Below are 25,521 nucleotides of genomic sequence, written 5' to 3' on the forward strand. Positions count from 1 at the left end.
AGCGTCCTGTCTGTAGCGTCCTGTCTATAGCGTCCAGTCTGAAGTGTTAAGTCTGTAGCGTCCTGTCTGTAGCATCCAGTCATTAGCGTCCTCTCTGTAGCGTCCAGTCTGTAGCGTCCAGTCTGTAGCGTCCTGTCTGTAGCATCCTGTCTGAAGCGTCCTGTCTGTAGCGTCCACTCTGTAGCGTCCTGTCTGTAGCGTCCTTTCTGTTGCGTCCAGTCGGTAGCGTCCTGTCTGTAGCGTCCGGTCTGTAGCGTCCAATCTGTAGCGTCCAGTCTGTAGCGTCCTGTCTGTAGCGTCCAGTCTGTAGCGTCCTGTCACTAGCGTACAGTCTGTAGCCCCCACTCTGGAGCGTCCAGTTTGTAGCCTCCTGAGTGTAGCGTCCTGTCTGTAACGTCCTGTCTGTAGAGTCCAGTCCGTAGCGTCCAGTCTGTAGCGTCCTGTCTCTAGCATCCAGTCTGTAGCGTTCAGTCTGGAGCGTACAGTTGGAAGCATCCTGTTTGTAGCGTCCTATCTGTAGCGTCCTGTCTGTAGTGTCTAGTCTGTAGCGTCTAGTCTGGAGCGTCCAGTTTGTAGCATCCTGACTGTAACGTCCTGTCTGTAGCGTCCTGTCTGTAGCGTCCTGTCTGTAGAGTCCAGTCTGTAGCGTCCAGTCTGTCGCGTCCTCTCTGTAGTGTCAATTCTTTAGCGTCCGGTCTGTAGCATCCTGTCTGTAGCGTCCTATCAGTAGCGTCCTGTCTGTAGTGTCCAGTCTGTAGCGTCCAGTCTGAAGCGTCCAGTTTGTAGCATCCTGACTGTAGTGTCCTGTCTGTAGCGTCCTGTCTGTAGCGTTCTGTCAGTCGCGTCCAGTCTGTAGCATCCTGTCTGTAGCATCCAGTCTGTAGCATCCTGTCTGTAGCGTCCAGTGTGTATCATCGTGTCTGTAGCGTCCGGTCGGTAGGGTTCTGTTTGTAGCGTCCAGTCTGTAGCGTCCAGTCTGTAGCGTCCTGTCTGTATCATCCTGTCTGTAGCGTCCTGTCTGTAGCGTCCAGTCTGTAGCGTCCAGTCTGTAGCATCCTGTCTGCAGCGTCTTGTCTTTAGCGTCCAGTCCGTAGCGTCCTGTCTGTAGCGTCCAGTCTGTAGCGTCCTGTCTGTCGCGTCCTGTCTGTAGCATCCTGTCTGTAGCGTCCTGTGTTTATCAACATGTCTGTAGCATCCTGTCTGTAGAGTCCAGTCCGTAGCGTCCAGTCTGTAGCGTCCTGTCTCTAGCATCCAGTCTGTAGCTTTCAGTCTGGAGCGTACAGTTGGTAGCATCCTGTTTGTAGCGTCCTATCTGTAGCGTCCTGTCTGTAGTGTCCAGTGTGTATCATCGTGTCTGTAGCGTCCGGTCGGTAGCGTTCTGTTTGTAGCGTCCAGTCTGTAGCGTCCAGTCTGTAGCGTCCTGTCTGTATCATTCTGTCTGTAGCGTCCAGTCTGTAGCATCCTTTCTGCAGCGTCCTGTCTGTAGCGTCCAGTCCGTAGCGTCCTGTCTGTAGCGTCCTGTCTGTAGCGTCCAGTCTGTAGCGTCCTGTCTGTCGCGTCCAGTCTGTAGCATCCTGTCTTTAGCGTCCTGTGTTTATCAACATGTCTGTAGCGTCCTGTCTGTACGTCCAGTCTGTAGCGTCCTGTCTGTAGCGTCCTGTCTGTAGCGTCCTGTCTGTAGCGTTTAGTCTGTAGCATCATGACTGTAGCATCCTATCTGTAGCGTCCTGTCTGTAGCATCCGGTCTGTAGCGTCCTGTCTGTAGTGTCCTGTCACTAGCGTACAGTCTGTAGCGTCCACTCTGTAGCGTCCTGTCTGTAGCGTCCTTTCTGTTGCGTCCTGTCGGTAGCGTCCTCTCTGTAGCGTCCGGTCTGTAGCGTCCAATCTGTAGCGTCCAGTCTGTAGAGTCCAGTCCGTAGCGTCCAGTCTGTAGCATCCTGTCTCTAGCATCCAGTCTGTAGCGTTCAGTCTGGAGCGTACAGTTGGTAGCATCCTGTTTGTAGCGTCCTATCTGTAGCGTCCTGTCTGTAGTGTCTAGTCTGTAGCGTCTAGTCTGGAGCGTCCAGTTTGTAGCATCATGGCTGTAACGTCCTGTCAGTAGCATCTTGTCTGTAGCGTCCTGTCTGTAGAGTCCAGTCTGTAGCGTCCAGTCTGTCGCGTCCTGTCTGTAGCGTCCAGTCTTTAGCGTCCTCTCTGTAGTGTCAATTCTTTAGCGTCCAGTCTGTAGCATCCTGTCTGTAGCGTCCTATCAGTTGTGTCCTGTCTGTAGTGTCCAGTTTGTAGCGTCCAGTCTGAAGCGTCCAGTTTGTAGCATCCTGACTGTAGTGTCCTGTCTGTAGCGTCCAGTCTGTAGCATCCTGTCAGTCGCGTCCTGTCTGTATCATCCAGTCTGTAGCATCCTGTCTGTAGCGTCCAGTGTGTATCATCGTGTTTGTAGCGTCCGGTCGGTAGGGTTCTGTCTGTAGCGTCCATTCTGTAGCGTCCAGTCTGTAGCGTCCTGTCTGTATTATCCTGTCTGTAGCGTCCAGTCTGTAGCGTCCAGTCTGTATCATCCTGTCTGCAGCGTCCTGTCTGTAGCGTCCAGTCCGTAGCGTCCTGTCTGTAGCGTCCTGTCTGTAGCGTCCAGTCTGTAGCGTCCTGTCTGTCGCGTCCTGTCTGTAGCATCCTGTCTGTAGCGTCCAGTCTGTAGCATCTTGTCTTTAGCGTCCTGTGTTTATCAACATGTCTGTAGCGTCCTGTCTGTAGAGTCCAGTCTGTAGCGTCCTGTCTGTAGCGTCCTCTCTCTAGCATCCAGTCTGTAGCATCATGTCTGTAGCATCCTATCTGTAGCGTCCTGTCTGTAGCATCCGGTCTGTAGCGTCCCGTCTGTAGCGTTTTGTCTGTAGCATCCTGTCTGTAGCGTTTAGTCTGTAGCATCCTGTCTGTAGCATCCTATCTGTAGCGTCCTGTCTGTAGCATCCGGTCTGTAGCGTCCTGTCTGTAGCGTTTTGTCTGTAGCATTCTGTCTGTAGCATCCTATCTGTAGCGTCCTGTCTGTAGCATCCGGTCTGTAGCGTCCTGTCTCTAGTAACTTGTCTGTAGCGTCGTGTCTGTAGCATCATGTCTGTAGCGTCCAGTCTGTAGCCTCCAGTCTCTAGCATCCTCTCTGTAGCGTTCTGTCTGTAGCATCATGTCTGAAGTGTCCTGTGTGTAACCCCCTATCTGTACCGTCCAGTCTGTAGCGTTCTGTCTGTAGCGTCCAGTCTGTTGCGTCCTTTCTGTAGCGTTCTGTCTGTAGCGTTCTGTCTGTAGCGTCCTGTCTGTAGCGTCCAGTCTGTAGCGTCCTGTCTGTAGCGTCTAGTCTGTAGCGTTGTCGGGAAACCGACACACACAAACACACACACACATATAACACAGTCTCCCTTAGTCTGTAATCCCTTCAGGATGGAAAATGGGAGACTCCGTGACGTCATCGACTCCGTGACGTCATGGATGTCATCGTATATTTACATCATGAAACATTGTTAATAGACTAGTTTAGTATCTAGAGTTAACAAAAAAGTAATCAATAAGACTGAATATAATTATTAACATCAAATTGTAGCTAGGTTCCCTTGTTAATGTAAAATTACTTTGAGTGAGGAACCAGCGTTGAGGGCGTTGGCTCCTCTGGGAGCAAGGCTCCCGCGACAGAACAATAACAAAACAGCAGCCACTACGCTGTACTTGGCTCTAGGACTGGTGATACAACTAGACACCCCATTTACGTGTCAACAACCAGCAACACAGCCTATCAACATCACAACAACGACCGTATCCGTCTTACCAAGTATTGTATATCATTTTGTGCACATTTTGATTCAATGGGTAGAGGCGGTCACGATGTAGGAATAAAACATACCACAATGTACGTGTACTCCAGATTACACTCACCTATTTCATGCCATTCCTGTAATTGATATGTTTAGGGAACTTTGATTAATTCCTTGCATTCCATACAGGTAAATTGTGAGAGGAGCAGCAAGAATCTGTGCAGACAGTTGGTTCATACACATTATTTGTTTGCCAAGCTTTGTCCTTCCCACCAGCCGCCATTACGTGGCACAAGGAGGCACAGAGCCACACCCAATCTGGAAGCTACACCTACACGCCTTACCAGGCCCACACTACTGGCACAGCTAAGCCATTTTTAACAGTATTAGTAGTCATAATTAGTAATTATTACTAGTAGATTAGACCACCACATGTGGTATATTATAATTATAAAAGGTAAACAATTGGTAGTTTAAGAAGGAGCCATAACAAAGTGGTTTAGGCTACAATTGTCCCTCCCATTAGTGTGTGAGAAGATTTCAGGCAGTTTACCAGTATATACAGTCCACTCAATTAATTCTTACTTACTAAGAAAAATAAATAAGACATAACTTTATCTTATTAAAGTCAATTTAAAAAAGAGAATAGCTGCCTGGAGTTTCCCCACAAGCGTCCTGTCTGTAGCGTCCTGTCTGTAACGTCCAGTCTGTAGCGTCCAGTCTGTAGCGTCCTGTCTATAGCGTCCAGTCTGTAGCGTCCTGTCTGTAGCGTCCTGTCTGTAACGTCCAGTCTGTAGCGTCCAGTCTGTAGCGTCCTGTCTATAGCGTCCAGTCTGTAGCGTCCTGTCTGTAGCGTCCAGTCTGTAGCGTCCTGTCTGTAGCGTCCAGTCTGTAGCGTCCTGTCTGTAGCGTCCTGTCTGTAACGTCCAGTCTGTAGCGTCCTGTCTGTAGCGTCCTGTCTGTAGCGTCCAGTCTGTAGCATCCTGTCTGTAGCGTCCTGTCTGTAGCGTCCAGTCTGTAGCATCCTGTCTGTAGCGTCCAGTCTGTTGCATCCTGTCTGTAGCATCCAGTCTGTAGCGTCTAGTCTGTAGCGATCAGTCTGTAGCATCCAGTCTGTAGCGATTAGTCTGTAGAATCCTGTCTGTAGCGTCCAGTCTGTTGAGTCCTGTCTGGAGCGTCCTGTCTGTAGCATCCTGTCTGTAGCGTCCAGTCTGTTGGGTCCAGTCTGTATCATCCAGTCTGTAGCGTCCAGTCTGTAGCGTCCAGTCTGTAGCGTCCTGTCTGTAGCGTCCTGTCTGTAGCGTCCTGTCTGTAGCGTTCAGTCTGTAGCGTCCTGTCTGTAGCATCCTGTATGTAGCGTCTGGTCTGTAGCGTCCAGTCTGTAGCGTCCAGTCTATAGCGTCCAGTCTGTAGCGTCCAGTTTGTCTCGTCAATGTTCACTGTCGGAAGGTGAGTGAGTGTTCGCTATTTTCCAGTGTAAATCTCAGGTTGGCGTGAATCGTGTTAGCCTATGAAAATAAATTCAGTAGGTGACCGTCGCTCTCCTCCATAAAGCCGAGGATATCATCAACATATCTATAGTAGACCGTCGCTGTGTCCTCTCTGTGGATCCTTCTCTGTTCAAAGGCCACGTGTACGAAGATCTTGTAGACATATTGCCTCCGTAATAACTTTAAGAGTAAAAAATGCTTAAGGTTTTAATTTACGGATTAATCCGAGTTCCTACAACAATAATTTGGCTTTTCATCCAGAGTCCCATTTGTAAAAATAGATTTTTTTTTATAGAGAGCCTCAGCGGTATAAATGGGACTTTTAATCCTTATTCCAGTACCTGCATATTGCGAGTACACGCAAACCTTCTTCAGATATACCTCATGAAACATGCATGCCCGTCAGAATATATTTTGTGTAATATGTTGGGCAAGAAATTCTGCGCTTGACCCGAGGTCCCAGCAATATATCACAGCCACGAGACTGCATCGAGCTGGTTATACATAAACAAATATTTAAACAGACGTTGGAGCAATTGAGAATAATAAAATGCATGCCATGTGATTACATTATGTATTCACGAATACATGAATACCTTCCTTTATGCAGATACACGCATGCATACAGTTAACCACTCACTTAGGAAGTTACATACGCTGGAGCAGCATGCAGATATGCATATGAATCCTTTTCTTGTTATAAATAATGAATTACCTAAATAATATTTCTTGGTAAATAAAAATATCTTAAATAAAATAGATTTTATTTATTATATTTTAGCAACTGTGTTCCTTACATGTAGTTATTAAAGGAAAATCTATCAGTGTTATTTCTTAGTTTCGTAATAGACACAGTAAATAATAATGATATTATTGCATATGTGTATGCAATAGTATCACATATAACATGTCTCAGTGGTAACATGTCTCAGTGGTAACATGTCTCAGTGGTAACATGTCTCAGTGGTAACATGTCTCAGTGGTAACATGTCTCAGTGGTAACATGTCTCAGAGGTAACATGTCTCAGTGGTAACATGTCTCAGAGGTAACATGTCTCAGAGGTAACATGTCTCAGAGGTAACATGTCTCAGAGGTAACATGACTTAGTGGTAACATTTCTCAGTGGTAACATGTCTCAGAGGTAACATGTCTCAGTGGTAACATGTCTCAGTGGTAACATGTCTCAGAGGTAACATGTCTCAGTGGTAACATGTCTCAGTGGTAACATGTCTCAGAGGTAACATGTCTCAGTGGTAACATGTCTCAGAGGTAACATGTCTCAGAGGTAACATGTCTCAGAGGTAACATGACTTAGTGGTAACATGTCTCAGAGGTAACATGTCTCAGAGGTAACATGTCTCAGTGGTAACATGTCTCAGAGGTAACATGTCTCAGTGGTAACATGTCTCAGAGGTAACATGTCTCAGAGGTAACATGTCTCAGAGGTAACATGACTTAGTGGTAACATGTCTCAGAGGTAACATGTCTCAGAGGTAACATGTCTCAGTGGTAACATGACTTAGTGGTAACATTTCTCAGTGGTAACATGTCTCAGAGGTAACATGTCTCAGAGGTAACATGTCTCAGTGGTAACATGTCTCAGTGGTAACATGTCTCAGAGGTAACATGACTTAGTGGTAACATTTCTCAGTGGTAACATGTCTCAGAGGTAACATGTCTCAGTGGTAACATGTCTCAGTGGTAACATGTCTCAGTGGTAACATGACTTAGTGGTAACATGTCTCAGAGGTAACATGTCTCAGAGGTAACATGTCTCAGTGGTAACATTTCTCAGTGGTAACATGTCTCAGAGGTAACATGTCTCAGAGGTAACATGTCTCAGTGGTAACATGTCTCAGTGGTAACATGTCTCAGAGGTAACATGTCTCAGTGGTAACATGACTTAGTGGTAACATGTCTCAGTGGTAACATGTCTCAGTGTTAACATGTCTCAGTGGTAACATGTCTCAGTGGTAACATGTCTCAGTGGTAACATGTCTCAGTGTTAACATGTCTCAGTGGTAACATGTCTCAGTGGTAACATGTCTCAGAGGTAACATGTCTCAGTGGTAACATGACTTAGTGGTAACATGTCTCAGAGGTAACATGTCTCAGTGGTAACATGTCTCAGTGTTAACATGTCTCAGTGGTAACATGTCTCAGTGGTAACATGTCTCAGTGGTAACATGTCTCAGAGGTAACATGTCTCAGTGGTAACATGTCTCAGTGTTAACATGTCTCAGTGGTAACATGTCTCAGTGGTAACATGTCTCAGTGGTAACATGTCTCAGTGGTAACATGTCTCAGTGTTAACATGTCTCAGTGGTAACATGTCTCAGTGGTAACATGTCTCAGTGGTAACATGACTTAGTGGTAACATGTCTCAGTGGTAACATGACTTAGTGGTAACATTTCTCAGTGGTAACATGTCTCAGTGGTAACATGTCTCAGTGTTAACATGTCTCAGTGTTAACATGTCTCAGTGGTAACATGTCTCAGTGGTAACATGTCTCAGTGGTAACATGTCTCAGTGTTAACATGTCTCAGTGGTAACATGTCTCAGAGGTAACATGTCTCAGTGGTAACATGTCTCAGAGGTAACATGTCTCAGAGGTAACATGTCTCAGTGGTAACATGTCTCAGTGGTAACATGTCTCAGAGGTAACATGTCTCAGTGTTAACATGTCTCAGTGTTAACATGTCTCAGTGGTAACATGTCTCAGAGGTAACATGTCTCAGTGGTAACATGTCTCAGTGGTAACATGTCTCAGTGGTACCAAGAACCAGTAGATCTCATCTCGGAAGCACATAAGGAAATTCAAGAAAGGTTTGAGCAATTCTTTTAGAAGACTTGTTTTTCGTAATTAAAGCAAGATTTCAATTTTATTTACTTATATATCTTATTATTTCTTAGCTAAATTTTAATTTTGATATTCTCATCTATGGTAAAAGGAGAGCTTCTGTTTGTCTATATTATCTGTGTGACAGAAGCTGCAGGCCAGGAGCTTGAGGCTTAGTTCTGAAAAGTTTTCAGTGTGACTAGTGATTGAACCAGGATGGTCAGAGGTGGATAGGGGTTAACCCCCATTTTCACCCTTTCCATAAATTATTTTATAATAACTTCAATCTTGCTATATACCAAGTTACATCTTCACCATGATTCATCTAGCATATTATTTTGTACGTTGATGATTGAATATTAGTTTGACCATCTTCGCTGATGATTAAATATTAATTTGACCATCAACGTTGATGATTAAACAGTGCCCATCTTTATTTCTTTAATACGTGTAGTGAAGGTGGTGAAGGGCCAGGAAGGTGATGAAGGGCCGGGAAGGTGATGAACGGCCGGGAAGGTGGTGAAGGGCCGGGAAGGTGATGAACGGCCGGGAAGGTGGTGAAGGGCCGGGAAGGTGATGAACGGCCGGGAAGGTGGTGAAGGGCCGGGAAGGTGATGAACGGCCGGAAAGGTGGTGAAGGGCCGGGAAGGTGATGAAGGGCCGGGAAGGTGATGAACGGCCGGGAAGGTGGTGAAGGGCCGGGAAGGTGATGAAGGGCCGGGAAGGTGATGAAAAGCCGGGAAGGTGGTGAAGGGCCAGGAAGGTGGTGAAGGACCGGGAAGGTGATGAAGGGCCGGGAAGGTGATGAAGGGCCGGGAAGGTGATGAAGGTCCGGGAAGGTGGTGAAGGGCCGGGAAGGTGGTGAAGGGCCGGGAAGGTGATGAAAAGCCGGGAAGGTGATGAAGGGCCGGGAAGGTGATGAAGGGCCGGGAAGGTGATGAAGGGCCGGGAAGGTGATAAAGGGCCGGGAAGGTGATGAAGGGCCGGGAAGGTGATGAAGGGCCGGGAAGGTGATGAAGGGCCGGGAAGGTGGTGAAGGGCCGGGAAGGTGGTGATGGGCCGGGAAGGTGGTGAAGGGCCGGGAAGGTGATGAAGGGCCGGGAAGGTGATGAAGGGCCAGGAAGGTGATGAAGGGTCGGAAAGGTGATGAAGGGCCGGGAAGGTGATGAAGGGCCAGGAAGGTGATGAAGGGTCGGGAAGGTGATGAAGGGCCGGGAAGGTGATGAAGGGCCGGAATGATGATGAAGGACCGGAAAGGTGAGGAAGGGCTAGGAAGGTGATGAAGGGCCGGGAAGGTGATGAAGGGCCGGGAAGGTGATGAAGGGCCGGAATGATGATGAAGGACCGGAAAGGTGAGGAAGGGCTAGGAAGGTGATGAAGGGCCGGGAAGGTGATGAAGGGCCGGGAAGGTGATGAAGGGCCAGGAAGGTGATGAAGGGTCGGGAAGGTGATGAAGGGCCGGGAAGGTGATGAAGGGCCGGAATGATGATGAAGGACCGGAAAGGTGAGGAAGGGCTAGGAAGGTGATGAAGGGCCGGGAAGGTGATGAAGGGCCGGGAAGGTGATGAAGGGCCGGGAAGGTGATGAAGGGCCGGAATGATGATGAAGGACCGGAAAGGTGAGGAAGGGCTAGGAAGGTGATGAAGGGCCGGGAAGGTGATGAAGGGCCGGGAAGGTGATGAAGGGCCGGGAAGGTGATGAAGGGCCAGGAAGGTGATGAAGGGTCAGGAAGATGATGAAGGGCCGGGAAGGTGATGAAGGGCCGGGAAGGTGATGAAGGGCCGGGAAGGTGATGAAGGGCCGGAATGATGATGAAGGACCGGAAAGGTGAGGAAGGGCTAGGAAGGTGATGAAGGGCCGGGAAGGTGATGAAGGGCCGGGAAGGTGATGAAGGGCCGGGAAGGTGATGAAGGGCCAGGAAGGTGATGAAGGGTCAGGAAGATGATGAAGGGCCGGGAAGGTGATGAAGGGCCGGTGTAATGGTATGCGCAGACCATATCTCCTTCCCCTTCCTCCTCCCCTTCCCATCCCTCCCTTGCCTCCCCTCCCTTGTCCATCCCTCCCATGCGTCAGTCCGACCCTATGATCATTCGTCCACCCCCCTCCATGCTGGCCGTTTCTCATCATAACAGAGTCAAGTTACCCCTTAGGCAGGTGGTCAAGTCACTTGTTCCCCAATCCCTATGTCTCCAATCTTTCCAAATCATTTGTCTCACAGTCATTTCCAATCCCCTTTTTCCAATTCGTTTTCCCTCTCTTCCTTCCTTCGTTACTAACCATTTAACAATTTTAAGAACAGTGACGAATTACCGTAATTCTCAAGTTTCGAGTGGTGGAGCTGGGAGTCATATACGGCTGTGGTTTCCTGTGTAGCCTGGGATCGGTTCATGAGTCTACGGGAGTAAAACATAACGTTCAGGACAGGCCTTTGTCACCTAAGGAAGCTTAGGGCCGGGGCTAAGTCCGAGGTTTTGGGTGGTCTAAGAGTGACACTCTGTAGTCATTGGTTGAGCTTTGATAGGCGGAGTTAATTGGGCCTAGGAACTAAGTGGGTGATGCCTGTTCGACTGGTAAGGGTTTTTAGAAAATATTAGAGGCAGTGTGTCCTGGGAGTGGACTGGGGTCAAGATCTCATGATCTGGGGGCAGCCAATCAACATCGTGGCCGAGGTTGCAGGATTAAGGTAATGTCTGTCCGAGTTTTGGTACAACAGTAAATGCACCTCGAATTCCATTTGCCTCGAAGGATGTCTTATCAAAGTAGAATATAACTTTCAATTTGATTTCAATTTAGGTGTTTTAAAATAATAAAGTTGAACCCTTTGGCAGTAAAGATTACAGGATTACTTCCCAAGAGTTATTTACCAAGATTCTTATTTGCCCCTTTTGAGTTCCATAATTAGTGAGTCCCTTCCTTCTTGGAGAAACAATAATTTAGATACATTCATTTATAGTTGGGAAGGTGGTGGCAGTGTTTTAATGATTTTAATTATTAGTTATAAATTAATAACCCTTGTTCTTGTTGTGTCCTCCTCATTTAATATTCAGCCAATATTCGTGGCAGTCGAGTGAGGCGTCATACTGAACTGTAACAGTGTTAAGCTGGGGTATTGACTGAAGAAGGGAAAAGAGTAGAGAGAGAAGAGAAGTAGGGAAAAGGGTTATTACAAGGGTAGTTTTCAGAACTATTACACCTGGAAGGTGATGAAGGGCCGGGAAGGTGATGAAGGGCCGGGAAGGTGATGAAGGGCCGGGAAGGTGATGAAGGGCCGGGAAGGTGATAAAGGGCCGGGAAGGTGATGAAGGGCCGGGAAGGTGATGAAGGGCCGGGAAGGTGATAAAGGGCCGGGAAGGTGATAAAGGGCCGGGAAGGTGATGAAGGGCCGGGAAGGTGGTGAAGGGCCGGGAAGGTGGTGAAGGGCCGGGAAGGTGATGAAGGGGTGGGAAGGTGGTGAAGGGCCGTGAAGGGCCGGGAAGGTGGTGAAGGGCCGGGAAGGTGGTGAAAGGCCGGGAAGGTGGTGAAGGCCCGGGAAGGTGGTGAAGGTCTGGGAAGGTGGTAAAAAGCCGGGAAGGTGGTGAAGGGCCAGGAAGGTGATGAAGGGCCGGGAAGGTGGTGAAGGTCCGGGAAGGTGGTGAAGGTCTGGGAAGGTGGTGAGAGGCCGGGAAGGTGGTGAAGGGCCGGGAAGGTGGTAAAAAGCCGGGAAGGTGGTGAAGGGCCAGGAAGGTGATGAAGGGCCGGGAAGGTGGTGAAGGTCCGGGAAGGTGGTGAAGGGCCGGGACGGTGATGAAGGGCCTGGAAGGTGGTGAAGGGCCGGGAAGGTGGTGAAGGGCCGGGAAGGTGATGAAGGGCCGGGAAGGTGGTGAAAGACCGGGAAGGTGATGAAGGGCCGGGAAGGTGATGAAGGGCCGGGAAGGTGATGAAGGGCCTGGAAGGTGGTGAAGGGCCGGGAAGGTGGTGAAGGGCCGGGAAGGTGGTGAAAGACCGGGAAGGTGATGAAGGGCCGGGAAGGTGGTGAAAGGCCGGGAAGGTGGTGAAAGGCCGGGAAGGTGGTGAAGGGCCGGGAAGGTGATGAAGGGCCGGGAAAGTGATGAAGGGCCGGGAAGGTGGTGAGTGGCCGGAAAGGTGGTGAGGGGCCGGGAAGGTGGTGAGGGGCCGGGAAGGTGATGAAGGGCCGGGAAGGTGGAGAAAGGCCTGGAAGGTGGTGACGGGTCGGGAAGGGGATGAAGGGCCGGGCAGGTGATGAAGGGCCGGGAAGGTGATGAAGGGCTGGGAAGGTGGTGAAGGGCCGGGAAGGGGATGAAGGGCCGGGAAGGTGATGAAGGGCCGGGAAGGTGATGAAGGGCCGCGGAGGTGATGAAGGGCCGGGAAGGTGATGAAGGGCCGGGAAGGTAGTGAAAGGCCGGGAAGGTGGTGAAGGGCCGGGAAGGTGATGAAGGGCCGGGAAGGTGATGAAGGGCCGGGAAGGTGATGAAGGTCCAGGAAGGTGATGAAGGGCCGGGAAGGTGATGAAGGGCCGGGAAGGTAGTGAAAGGCCGGGAAGGTGGTGAAGGGCCAGGAAGGGGATTAAGGGCCGGGAAGGTGATGAAGGGCTGGGATGGTGATGAACGGTCCGGGAAGGTGATGAAGAGCCGGGAAGGTGATGAAGGTCCAGGAAGGTGATGAAGGGCCGGGAAGGTGAGGAAGGGCCGGGAAGGTGATGAAGGGCCGGGAAGGTGATGAAGGTCCAGGAAGGTGATGAAGGGCCGGGAAGGTGAGGAAGGGCCGGGAAGGTGATGAAGGGCCGGGAAGGTGGTGAAGGGCCGGAAAGGTGGTGAAAGGCCGGGAAGGTGATGAAGGTCTGGGAAGGTGGTGAAAGGCCGGGAAGGTGGTGAGGGGCCGGGAAGGTGGTGAAGGGCCGGGAAGGTGGTGAAGGGCCGGGAAGGTGGTGAAGGGCCGGGAAGGTGGTGAAGGGCCGGGAAGGTGGTGAAGGTCTGGGAAGGTGGTGAGAGGCCGGGAAGGTGGTGAAGGGCCGGGAAGGTGGTGAAGGGCCGGGAAGGTGGTGAAGGTCTGGGAAGGTGGTGAGAGGCCGGGAAGGTGGTGAGGGGCCGGGAAGGTGGTGAAGGGCTGGGAAGGTAGTGAAAGGCCGGGAAGGTGGTGAAGGGCCGGGAAGGTGATGAAGGGCCGGGAAGGTGGTGAAGGGCCAGGAAGGTGGTGAAGGGCCAGGAAGGTGGTGAAGGTCTGGGAAGGTGATGAAGGGCCGGGAAGGTGGTGAAGGGCTGGGAAGGTAGTGAAAGGCCGGGAAGGTGGTGAAGGGCCGGGAAGGTGATGAAGGGCCGGGAAGGTGGTGAAGGGCCGGGAAGGTGGTGAAGGTCCGGGAAGGTGGTGAAAGGCCGGGAAGGTGGTGAAGGGCCGGGAAGGTGATGAAGGGCCGGGAAGGTGGTGAAGGGCCAGGAAGGTGGTGAAGGTCTGGGAAGGTGGTGAAGGGCCGGGAAGGTGGTGAAGGGCCAGGAAGGTGGTGAAGGTCTGGGAAGGTGGTGAAGGTCTGGGAAGGTGATGAAGGGCCGGGAAGGTGGTGAAGGGCCGGGAAGGTGGTGAAGGTCCGGGAAGGTGGTGAAAACCCGGGAAGGTGGTGAAGGGCCGGGAAGGTGATGAAGGGCCGGGAAGGTGGTGAAGGGCCAGGAAGGTGGTGAAGGTCTGGGAAGGTGGTGAAGGGCCGGGAAGGTGGTGAAGGTCTGGGAAGGTGGTGAAAGGCCGGGAAGGTGGTGAGGGGCCGGGAAGGTGGTGAAGGGCCGGGAAGGTGGTGAAGGGCCGGGAAGGTGGTGAAGGTCTGGGAAGGTGGTGAGAGGCCGGGAAGGTGGTGAAGGGCCGGGAAGGTGGTGAAAAGCCGGGAAGGTGGTGAAGGGCCAGGAAGGTGATGAAGGGCCGGGAAGGTGGTGAAGGTCCGGGAAGGTGGTGAAGGGCCGGGACGGTGATGAAGGGCCTGGAAGGTGGTGAAGGGACGGGAAGGTGGTGAAGGGCCGGGAAGGTGATGAAGGGCCGGGAAGGTGGTGAAAGACCGGGAAGGTGATGAAGGGCCGGGAAGGTGATGAAGGGCCGGGAAGGTGATGAAGGGCCTGGAAGGTGGTGAAGGGCCGGGAAGGTGGTGAAGGGCCGGGAAGGTGGTGAAAGACCGGGAAGGTGATGAAGGGCCGGGAAGGTGGTGAAAGGCCGGGAAGGTGGTGAAAGGCCGGGAAGGTGGTGAAGGGCCGGGAAGGTGATGAAGGGCCGGGAAAGTGATGAAGGGCCGGGAAGGTGGTGAGTGGCCGGAAAGGTGATGATGGGCCGGGAAGGTGGTGAGGGGCCGGGAAGGTGATGAAGGGCCGGGAAGGTGGAGAAAGGCCTGGAAGGTGGTGACGGGTCGGGAAGGGGATGAAGGGCCGGGCAGGTGATGAAGGGCCGGGAAGGTGATGAAGGGCTGGGAAGGTGGTGAAGGGCCGGAAGGGATGAAGGGCCGGGAAGGTGATGAAGGGCCGGGAAGGTGATGAAGGGCCGCGGAGGTGATGAAGGGCCGGGAAGGTGATGAAGGGCCGGGAAGGTAGTGAAAGGCCGGGAAGGTGGTGAAGGGCCGGGAAGGTGATGAAGGGCCGGGAAGGTGATGAAGGGCCGGGAAGGTGATGAAGGGCCGGGGAGGTGATGAAGGGCCGGGAAGGTGATGAAGGGCTGGGAAGGTGATGAAGGGCCGGGAAGGTGATGAAGAGCCGGGAAGGTAGTGAAAGGCCGGGAAGGTGGTGAAGGGCCAGGAAGGGTATTAAGGGCCGGGAAGGTGATGAAGGGCTGGGATGGTGATGAAGGGCCGGGAAGGTGATGAAGAGCCGGGAAGGTGATGAAGGTCCAGGAAGGTGATGAAGGGCCGGGAAGGTGAGGAAGGGCCGGGAAGGTGATGAAGGGCCGGGAAGGTGATGAAGGTCCAGGAAGGTGATGAAGGGCCGGGAAGGTGAGGAAGGGCCGGGAAGGTGATGAAGGGCCGGGAAGGTGAGGAAGGGCCGGGAAGGTGAGGAAGGGCCGGGAAGGTGAGGAAGGGCCGGGAAGGTGATGAAGGGCCGGGAAGGTGATGAAGGGCCGGGAAGGTGAGGAAGGGCCGGGAAGGTGATGAAGGGCCGGGAAGGTGAGGAAGGGCCGGGAAGGTGATGAAGGGCCGGGAAGGTGAGGAAGGGCCGGGAAGGTGATGAAGGGCCGGGAAGATGAGGAAGGGCCGGGAAGGTGAGGAAGGGCCGGGAAGGTGATGAAGGGCCGGGAAGGTGAGGAAGGGCCGGGAAGGTGAGGAAGGGCCGGGAAGGTGAGGAAGGGTCGGGAAGGTGAGAAAGGGCCGAGAAGGTGAGGAAGGGCCGGGAAGGTGATGAAGGGCCGGGAAGGTGATGAAGGGCCAGGAAGGTGAGGAAGGGCCGGGAAGGTGATGAAGGGTCGGGAAGGTGAGGAAGGGCCGGGAAGGTGATGAAGGGCCGGGAAGGTGAGGAAGGGCCGGGAAGGTGATGAAGGGCCGGCAAGGTGAGGAAGGGCCGGGAAGGTGATGAAGGGCCGGGAAGGTGAGGAAGGGCCGGCAAGGTGAGGAAGGGCCGGGAAGGTGATGATGGGCCGGGAAGGTGATGAAGGGCTGGCAAGGTGATGAAGGGCTGGGAAGGTGATGAAGGGCCGGGAAGGTGATGAAGGGCCGGCAAGGTGATGAAGGGCCGGGAAGGTAAGGAAGGGTCGGGAAGGTGAGAAAGGGCCGGGAAGGTGAGGAAGGGCCGGGAAGGTGATGAAGGGCCGGGAAGGTGATGAAGGGCCGGGAAGGTGAGGAAGGGCCGGGAAGGTGATGAAGGGCCGGGAAGGTGAGGAAGGGCCGGGAAGGTGATGAAGGGCCGGCAAGGTGAGGAAGGGCCGGGAAGGTGATGAAGGGCCGGCAAGGTGAGGAAGGGCCGGGAAGGTGATGAAGGGCCGGGAAGGTGAGGAAGGGCCGGCAAGGTGAGGAAGGGCCGAGAAGGTGATGAAGGGCCGGGAAGGTGATGAAGGGCCGGCAAGGTGATGAAGGGCCGGGAAGGTGAGGAAGGGCCGGGAAGGTGAGGAAGGGCCGGGAAGGTGATGAAGGGCCGGGAAGGTGAGGAAGGGCCGGGAAGGTGATGAAGGGCCGGGAAGGTGAGGAAGGGCCGGGAAGGTGATGAAGGGTAGGAAAAGTTGGTAAGGGTCCGGAAGTTCGTTAAAGTCAGGGAGGGAGGGAATTATCAGGGGAAAGCACCATGCCATCACGACTATATAACACTGGGGAAGGAGTCAGGGTTCGGATTTGGGATGGGACGGGGGGGGGGGGGGGGTGGAGGGGAAGGAATAGTGCCCAACCACTTGGACGGTCGGGGATTGAACGCCGACCTGCTTGAAGCGAGACCGTCGCTCTACCGTCCACTCTAGTGGTTTTGGTGAAGGAAAGGGAAGGTGGAGAATGAGAAGGAAGGCATTCATGCTGGTGATCCTACATCAGGAACATCAATGATGTTCTTCATCATCATTGATGATGATGGTGGTCGGTGTCACAATCTGCGCTCTGGACGCTGCGGGTCAGTTTGACGTTTCTCAGATTGTTACGCCCCGTAAGCACCAGGTAGAGTTGGTGCCAATGCTTAGACCTGGGATGTCTCCAGGAAACCTTATGCTGGGGCTTGGTGTCGAAGAAGGAATTGGTGACGCAGAGATTATGACGGCAGCAGAACTCCAGGAGGCGCTGCCCACTCTCATTCATCTTCCCAAATCCAAACTGGCCCAGGCAGGAATGCCAAGAGCTGTGATCAGAACCAATTCTTGAAATAAAATTTCCCTGGAGATAAACTGGCTCCTGTTGAGGTATGTCTCTGAGAGCTAGGCCGAGATTATCATAGAACTCGTCCTTCGCTTCGGTAGAGGAAGTCATTGTTGGTGCATAGGCATTGATGAGGCTGGCCATTCCTGCTGCTGTATGAAGCTGAAGTTTTATGATCCCTGCAGACCCCTCTGTGGGTGGTACTATAGATCCTAATAACCTGTTCCTGATGGCAAAGTAAACGCCATGCTCCCTTACCTCTTTTGGAGGTTTGCCCTGCCAGAAGAAGGTAAATTCCTTCTTCCTTATGCTGCCGGTCGCGGGCAGACGTGTCTCCTGCAGGGCGACTATGTCCATCTGGAGCCTGAATAGTTCATTGTTGATCACAGCTGTCTTGCGGGCGTCATTCACTTCCTGTAGATTTTCCGAGAGACCTGGTGTCATAGTCCTTACATTCCATGTGCCCAGTATGAGACCTGGGTGGCTCTGTGTTTGTTTTCTTTTGCCTGGTACATGATTGACGATCCGCTTATTGGATTGTGGCCTAAGCCTCACGCACCCAGCGGAGCAGGCGGACCGTGGCAGGACAGCACCTTATTGGCTGGGGGCTGCCCAGCTTGAGGTGGGCGGTAGCTGTCCTATGAAATCGGATGATTTCTTCCACCGACGGAAGCAACCCATGCGCCTCACTCTATGCCAATTGAGTGGTAGGCTTATCACCAGTAACTGTCCCTTCCCGTGTTGAACCATCGCCAAGGCGATGCTGGGGTGTCCTCTCCAGGGCACAGGCCTGGGCAGTAATTATGGAGGACCAGCTGTTGCCCATGCAGCAGATCCACCCTCTCCACGCCACCGATGTGATCCAAGGGAAGGGCAGGTGCCGATACGCTTGGCACCAGTGTCGTCGCAGGAGTTGCCAGAATGTAGCTGTAAACAGCTGCAAACTGCCTTAGGGACTCCGACTCCGGATTTTTCCTCAGGGTTGACTCCCGAAGTCTTTCCCATGAGTGGGTTTAGCTGCAAGACAGCAGAGGTTTGAATTCGGGGTTTTCCTCTCCCTAGATGAGCTGCCTTCCCAGGCTAACGAGTCCCATCTGTCCGAGGCAACTGGTTTTAAGGAGCTAGAGGCCAGCCTTCGCCCCTTCCCCTGTTGGTAGAAGCAGTTCCGCCAGGCCTAGAGGCTAAGTCACACGTGCAGGCCAGGAGCTGGACTTGGTTGTCAGAGGCTATTTGAGACGCACGCCATCAGGGGCACTTTACAGGCTGTGGGAGCTTATCTCTACAACCCTTCCCCCCGGCTATAACAACCCTTGGAACCAAATGTATGTATATAAGGTTAAAGAAAATAAGGGGATTCATATATCATGCTGTTTTATTAATATTTCATAGCCGTTAAAGATAAAACATATTACGTTATTCTTCAGCTTTATGTTGCCTCTTGTTAGACGCCATCCATTTTATGCAGCTCTCCTCACCCTCCAGCTTCCCTCTACCCTCCAGGGGTAGAGATATGTTTGCACAAGTTGAGAAGGACAGAAACAGCAGCTGTCTTGTATTGGTCATTAGTCTTCCTGGAGTTTCCTTTTTTTCTATATTCTTATGCTTGACTTTAAAGTATCCAACATTATCCCAGATCAATATAGTTATATTGGAATAGACTCTAATTATCAATCAGTTCTGACCAACTTCGGTAGTTTCCCGGCGTATTAGATCATCATTATATTCTTAAGACCAAAAGACATTTGAAATATTAAATTTGCTTGTGCAAATATATTATTTTGTCTTCTTTATTTTTGTATTCTTCAAGGGTTCATTAACAAAGTCAGGGAATTTCCAAATAAAACTGTAAACTTATGATTGTTATGCTACAATAGCTCATATGTAGGCGGACCATAATGACAGAGAGAGAGAGAGAGAGAGAGAGAGAGAGAGAGAGAGAGAGAGAGAGAGAGAGAGATAGAGAGAGAGAGAGAGATAGAGAGAGAGAGAGAGAGAGAGAGAGAGAGAGAGAGAGAGAGAGAGAGAGAGAGAGAGAGAGAGAGAGAGAGAGAGAGAGAGACAGAGACATAGACAGACAGAAGGAAAATAAGGAAAACTGATCACTCAAAACGCTCTTTCTTGTATTTATTAATAATTTTTTAACATTTTTCTCATCTTCCGTCGAGATATAAGTCGTGGAAGTCCCGAGAAAATCTATGAGGATATAACGCGGTGCTGGTCTTAGGAATACAGGATTAACTGAGACTCATCTCTAGGCATTTTATCTCGGGGACTTTCTGCACTCTGCGAGAAGGTTGCTAAATCCCACAAGTTCTTGAAGAAATGTCTTATAAGCAGCGAGTATTTTGCCGGGAAAACTGCAAACTGCTTTGAAATGAAGCTTGCAGTTTCTCTCAAGCTGACAAACTTTTCCCTAGTTTGTTAAGCATCAGAGATCATATAGTACGCTCGAGAAAGAGACATTGGCATTGGTCCGGGCATTAAAACATTTGAGGTATACGTAAGTGGGGGAGGACACCCAGTTACTGTGTATACTATCCATAATCCCCTGGTGTTCCTGAGCCAAATGAAGCAGGCAAATCAGAGGTTGACCAGGGGGGTTCCTGCTACCTCAAGAATATAATCTGAAGACAAGATATATAAGAGGACGAGATAATGTGGTGACTGATGCTCTGTCACGAGCCTAGCCACTGAGAATGTCTCTCAAAAATAGGGGAAGGGGAGTCTTATGACCCAATGTAAGCTGGGTGGAACAAATCTACCCCAGCGAGAGTCATTTTGCTTTCCGGACCTGATAATGAGACGTCAGTGGAAGGATGTATATATTAAACTAGCAGTACCCGGCTACGCGTTGCTGAACCCCAGCAACCTTCGCTGTCCCCCAGTCCTCCCAACCATTTCCCCCTCGCCCGTCTTTTCGGCCTCAAAACCATTCCTCACTCCACCATCCCCTCTTCCTTCCCATAATGCCTCACTTCCATGTCCCTTTGTTCCTCCCCACCATTCTCCATTCCCCTATCCTCTTGTCCCCACCATCCCAAATTCCTCCGTCTCCTCGTCCTTCCCCACCATTCCTCACTCCAGCATCCTCTCTTCCTTCCCACCTATACCCTACTCCCCTGTCCCTTTGTCCTCCCCACCATTCTCCATCCCCCCATCCCCTCGTCCCCACCATCCTAAACTCCTGCCCCGTCCCCTTGACCTTCCCCACCATTACCCCCTCCCTTGTCCCCTCGTCCTCCCCACCATCTCTCACTTCCGTCCCCTCGTCATCCCCACCATCTCTCACTTCCGTCCCCTCATCATCCCCACCATTCCCCACTCCCTCGTCCAATGCCTTCCCAAATGGTCTGATGTTCCCATCAGAGAATTGGGAACATCAAGTGATCTGATGTTCACATCACTGAAATATAAAAAAAACAGTTAAAAATGAAATGAAAATATGAAAAAATACAAAAAATAAACTATTCCCACGAAATGAACGGTCTGGTAAACAACACAGCTTAATTCCAATGCAATTCTCACAAAATAATTAATTCAAAATGAAAATAAATCAAAATCTATGAAAATTCAATTTATCAATGCAATCAGAAATGCTGAAGTGGAATTGTAACATATTTAGTATAGCATGTGTATTGCTCTTACATGCAACAGATGGCACTGTTTTTCATGAAAAGCATAGTTTTACCTGTCACAAGTGTGGCATCTATACTTATACTTACGAAATGAATGGTATGGTAAACAACACAGCTCAATTCCAACACAATGTCACACACAATAATTCAATAAAACATATAATATATTGAAATCTATAAAAATTAAATATATCAATGCAATCGGAAACATTTAAATAGAATTCGTGACATATTTAGCATACCGGGCATGTTGCTATTATGTGCAACAGATGGCGCTGTCGCTCAAAAACGCATGTTTTTATCTGTCACAGGGGTGGCATCGATACAATAGAATAAGAAAAGATGTGCCTATTCGAATACAACGTTGTATCAAAATTTCAAAGCAATCGGTGAAGAACTATTTGAGATTACAGCATGTGTTGCCCTTACGTCTTACAAATGAATATTAAAACCTGGCCGGATGGGAATGGAACGTTGTGTGAAAATTTCAAAGAAATCGGTGAAGAACTTTCTGTGATTAGCGATTTTGAACAAACGAACATTTTCATTTTTATTTATATTGATAATATATAATAAAAGTCAGTGAATAACTTTTAATATACGAGCAGAGGATGAGCGTCTGATAATAAGTGACATAAAATGAGATGTCGATACTTTGGTGACGTGATGTGATGCTAGCAGGATGTCGAGACCTCACTTGAGTCACAGCAGTCGTCAGAGATAGTCGTACTTCGCTGATCACCTGGAAGGAGGAAGAATATAGTGCCCTGTGTTAGTGCTGGCGTGAAGGCTACTTGTTTGCAAGTTTGAGGAAGCTGTTGGGGACATAGTACACCATTTCTCTGTGATTTGGATAAATTAGAGGCGACCTGGGAGTGTTGGTCGTGCCTTTGTGGAACTCTAATTGTGTGCTACTTCAATGGGGAGGAAGTAAGGAAGCGTTTCTGTTGTGGAGCCTAATGGGCGACTCTGTAAGTGGGGGGAGGAATATAAGTCAGGAATATAAGAAGCCTTGTGAAGCAGTCCTATAGCGATTTTTGTGGGCGCCATGTTGAGGGCCTGGGAGTGAGTGCCCTACTTCATAGATCCCTGCGATTTAGTCTGGAAAGGAGTTAAGGGAGAAACCTCGAGGCTGGAGAAGAAGTTAATGGAAGAACTTCAAGGCTGGGGAAGAAGTGTATGCATGAACTCTGTGGTAGAGCAGATCTCCTATAGTGAAGAGTTGACTTTCAAGCAGTGTAGAGGAGCTACACGTTTCTTAATGGAATTAGTGGAGAAGCGTCACTGTTGTTGAAGTAAGACTTCGTTGTGCAGCAGATTGGAAGAACTGCTGAAGTGTCTTTCCTGATATTTTGGAGGACCCAGATATATGCATTGATTAAGGAGCCTCAGGGAGCAGAACAGAAGTTCATTGTGGACAGATGATTGTATAAGGGGAGTGCTTGAATGCTTATAGGCATGTAAGACACAGTGTGAGGTGAGAGATTGATTTCTTCTATTGTTGGGGGATACTTATGTAAATAGTCCAGGTACTATCTACATAAGTATTCCCCATGAGTATCACCCTGTATACCGCTTGATCTTGGAGAACCCCTCTCCAAGATCAAGCGGCAGGTAAAGTGCAAGCAGTCCAGTGTCTATTGCTTGTTGGCCTACGGTAGCGGGAGTGTGGCTGCCGATGTTGGCTGTTGTTCTGTCAGGGAGTGGTTGGGGGGGACACTGTCCGCCTGTATGCAAGAAACAGTCTAGTGCAAAAACCAGAGCTCCCTTTTGGGGGTTTAAAACCCCCCAACGCCCTAACCTCCCCCTCCCAATAGAATATTGGGGGGCCTGTCTGTGATTAAATTGACACACCAACACCCTGTCTGGGAGCAAATTGACACACTCATAGATCGAGTCCAGGAGAGTGGACTATCACTCCCAGTGCAGCAGTAGATAGCCTGTGTAACCACCTGGCCTAGCATCCTAGAGGATGAGTCAGAGGACAGCCAAGTTATTGTATACGCTGACTGTGTAGTGACAAGGGTTGAGTTTGCCGACGAGGAGGACAGTGTCGGCTCCACTGAAGGAAGACTGATATGTAGATAGTGTGGCTGTTTAGTGAAAGTCCAGCTCATGAAAATGAGCTCACGGATAGGTCAGAAGTTAAAATGAACCTGCCGGAGAAGAGTAATATGAACAGAGTGAACCTGAGTGAAGCCCAGCCTGCGGAATTCGAGAACCAGAAAGTGGAGGTAACTGTGCTGAACAGAGGTTAAGAGGAATGTGGACAGACTGAGGACAAGAGTAGAGAGACAAGTTGTCCACATGAACAGAAGTGTAGGAATGATGAAGTTGAGTTGTGTGAGATGTCCGAAGTTGACACATTTCACGGGAAGTGTGATGAAAAGAGAGTGAAGAAGAGTGATAGTCAAGAAGAGGAAGTGATAAGAGACAGCATGTGGGAAAAAAGTCTTACTAGCACTCAGAAGAGGTAGAGCAACAGGTACAGTCGAGTACAGTTGAGTGTAGTACAGTACTTGTGAAAGCTTTGAGGGAACGAGGAAGAGTTGAAGGATAAGAATTAGGGTTGTGTAGTAGAGCAGAACGGGAGAAGAGGAAGATAATAATGCAAACATGGAGGAGTAGAAGAAAGTCGAAGGTTCGATGGAAGTCGAAGAGGATGTACTTACAAATTAATGAGGAGACGAAAGAAGGGATCGTCGGTGAAGACGACAGAGAAAAGTATGAAGACGGGAGAGTGAAGTATGATGACAAGAGACTGAAGTACGGTGGCAACTGACTGAAGCATGAGGACGACGAACCGAAATATTACGACAGACTTGTATGACTTGTGAAAGACTTGTGTCTTGTATGTATGAGGAGGTACAGAGAATAAATATCTAACTTTGGACGTGTGGAAGGCAAGAAGAAGAAACGGACTGAAAGACAACATTAAACAGCGCATGGCACAGGTTCAGGAACAAGGCATCATTACCAGTATAAAGACCTTTACTGTGTATGTAGGCAGCTATATGACGGGAAATTTATGGTTCAGCGTGAAATGTGCGCCGAGTGGTTCCACGGGAGCTGTGTGAAAGCAACCAGTGGGAATGTAACGTTCCATGTTAGATTATGTATGTTCACAGTGTAGGGACACAAACTGGGAATATTTATATACATATCATCTTTGCTGTCATGGCACTGCTCCTTACAGACCCCAACTCCTGCCATGTCTACCGAAAGACCTTCGGAGGATTTCTTGAACTTCGAGTCCAAGCGCAGTAAGATAGGACTTGCAGGAGTTCTCTCGGAGACTACATGGACAGCAGTCTCATGTAATAACTTCTTGGATTTTGAATCCAATGACAATAAGATATAACCTGCAGGGAAGGCTGCAGAAATATCCACCAGAACACGGATATTCCAACCGAATCGGACTGGAGCAGGGAAATAGGTTACCTAGCGAATCTGGATATTGGAGAGGACCTGAAGGCCTCCACAAGTTCCCTTAAAGAACGTTTACCCAGAGAGTTGGCATTTTTTTATAGCCATTTCATGGTGAATGATATCCTACTCCAAAGTGGATTAATTTCCGGGAAGGACATTATTCTGTCACATTATGCAGTTAAGAAAATTCTCCTTCAGATCAAGGATCTTCACCCCGTGCCTCGCCACCATCTTCTTGGAGGAATCATGGTGTACGTTGATCCCAACAAATACCCACAGAGTATTTGAGGATAGGCGATATCCCTGGGAATCCATCTTAGTGAGGATGGATACTCATATGTAGAAAACCTCACATCTCTGGGCAAGTATCTTATCAAAAACCCTTCATTACCGTTGGTATCCTTTGGCCTGGACTGGGAAAACAGCCAGTCTAATGGAGAGAGACAAAGAACGGGGCATTTTTCGGAAAATGCTCCTGCATGCATCTGTACGTTGCCCTTCAATTATTTCCCTACGTTCAGTTGTAGGAGAGGAAGCTGATTTAATATATTTTACAGCGTTAAAGGACCTACAAGAACATTGTTGCACATCGCAGCTGATGCATATCGAGCATTCACAGGGACCATCCCTATGGTCTGGAATTGGATCTGTTTCTTCGCAAATACCTATTTCAGGTGTGGTGTTGGGGGATAGGCCCCAAACCCAGCAGGTAGAAATATTAAAAGAAGTCACTCGAGAGCGGCTTCTACTGGAATCTGCGGCACCAATGAATTCTAGTGCAGGAGAAATTACCCTTCCATCTCCTGCCTATATTGGAGAAATGGGCAGCATGTGTGGCAGAACTGGTCAAATGTGGACATTGAACTATTGGCAAGGATAACTATACCACAATGACCATAGGATGTTCTGCCTCGTATAAACTCTTTCTCTCTCTCTCTCAAAAAAAAAAAAATACTAGTGTAGTGTACATAACATTACAAACAATATACAATTGTGAATGTGCAAAACATAAATAATATAAAGAGACATTTAATTTAGTATGTTAAAAAATGAGGTGTTCTCACCAATATCCATATGTAATTATTAGGGTGCAAAGAAGCAATTGCACAATATACGGGCGTCAATTATAATATTGTAATTATATTAATAATTTAAGCACTACCTTAGTTTTTGCAAAAGGTCGATGAACCATTGATACACCAGTGTATAAACATAACCACATAAATAAAAAGCAGAGTCACTGTATATTTTCTTTTTATTAAATCAGAAAGCTTTCTTTTGTTGCCAAACATACCATTCCACTCCTCAGTGTGAAACCGGTGGAGGTTTCTTTCCAAAAAGACATGTTAAGCTTAGGTTAAGTTTCTAATACATCTCTTGCTTTATAGGGAAGGGGGACGTGTGGAGGAAACTACATTCAAAGTGCCCGCCAGCGGGAATATCTTTTAGGCTAGGTGCTGCTGCTGTGTCCCTGATTGGTTGATGGCGGCCCTGCGCACCTTCCCCGCGCACGCCAGGAGGAGGTAGAGAGAGACAGAGAAGAACTGCAC

The 25,521-nt window shown here is 49.8% G+C and overlaps 1 protein-coding gene across 1 annotated transcript; it reads right to left on the reverse strand.

Moving 5' to 3' along the window:
* Nucleotides 1-5,299: 5,299 nt before the first annotated feature.
* Nucleotides 5,300-17,351, reverse strand: LOC138353047 (craniofacial development protein 2-like). Its single transcript, XM_069305686.1, has 2 exons — nt 16,758-17,351; nt 5,300-5,461 (listed from the first exon to the last, which is right to left on the reverse strand). The coding sequence occupies exons 1-2, from the start codon at nt 17,349-17,351 to the stop codon at nt 5,300-5,302; spliced, it is 756 nt and encodes a 251-aa protein (XP_069161787.1).
* Nucleotides 17,352-25,521: the final 8,170 nt, after the last annotated feature.

The sequence above is a fragment of the Procambarus clarkii genome, chromosome 56, assembly GCF_040958095.1.
Source record: "Procambarus clarkii isolate CNS0578487 chromosome 56, FALCON_Pclarkii_2.0, whole genome shotgun sequence".
NCBI lineage: Eukaryota > Metazoa > Arthropoda > Malacostraca > Decapoda > Cambaridae > Procambarus > Procambarus clarkii.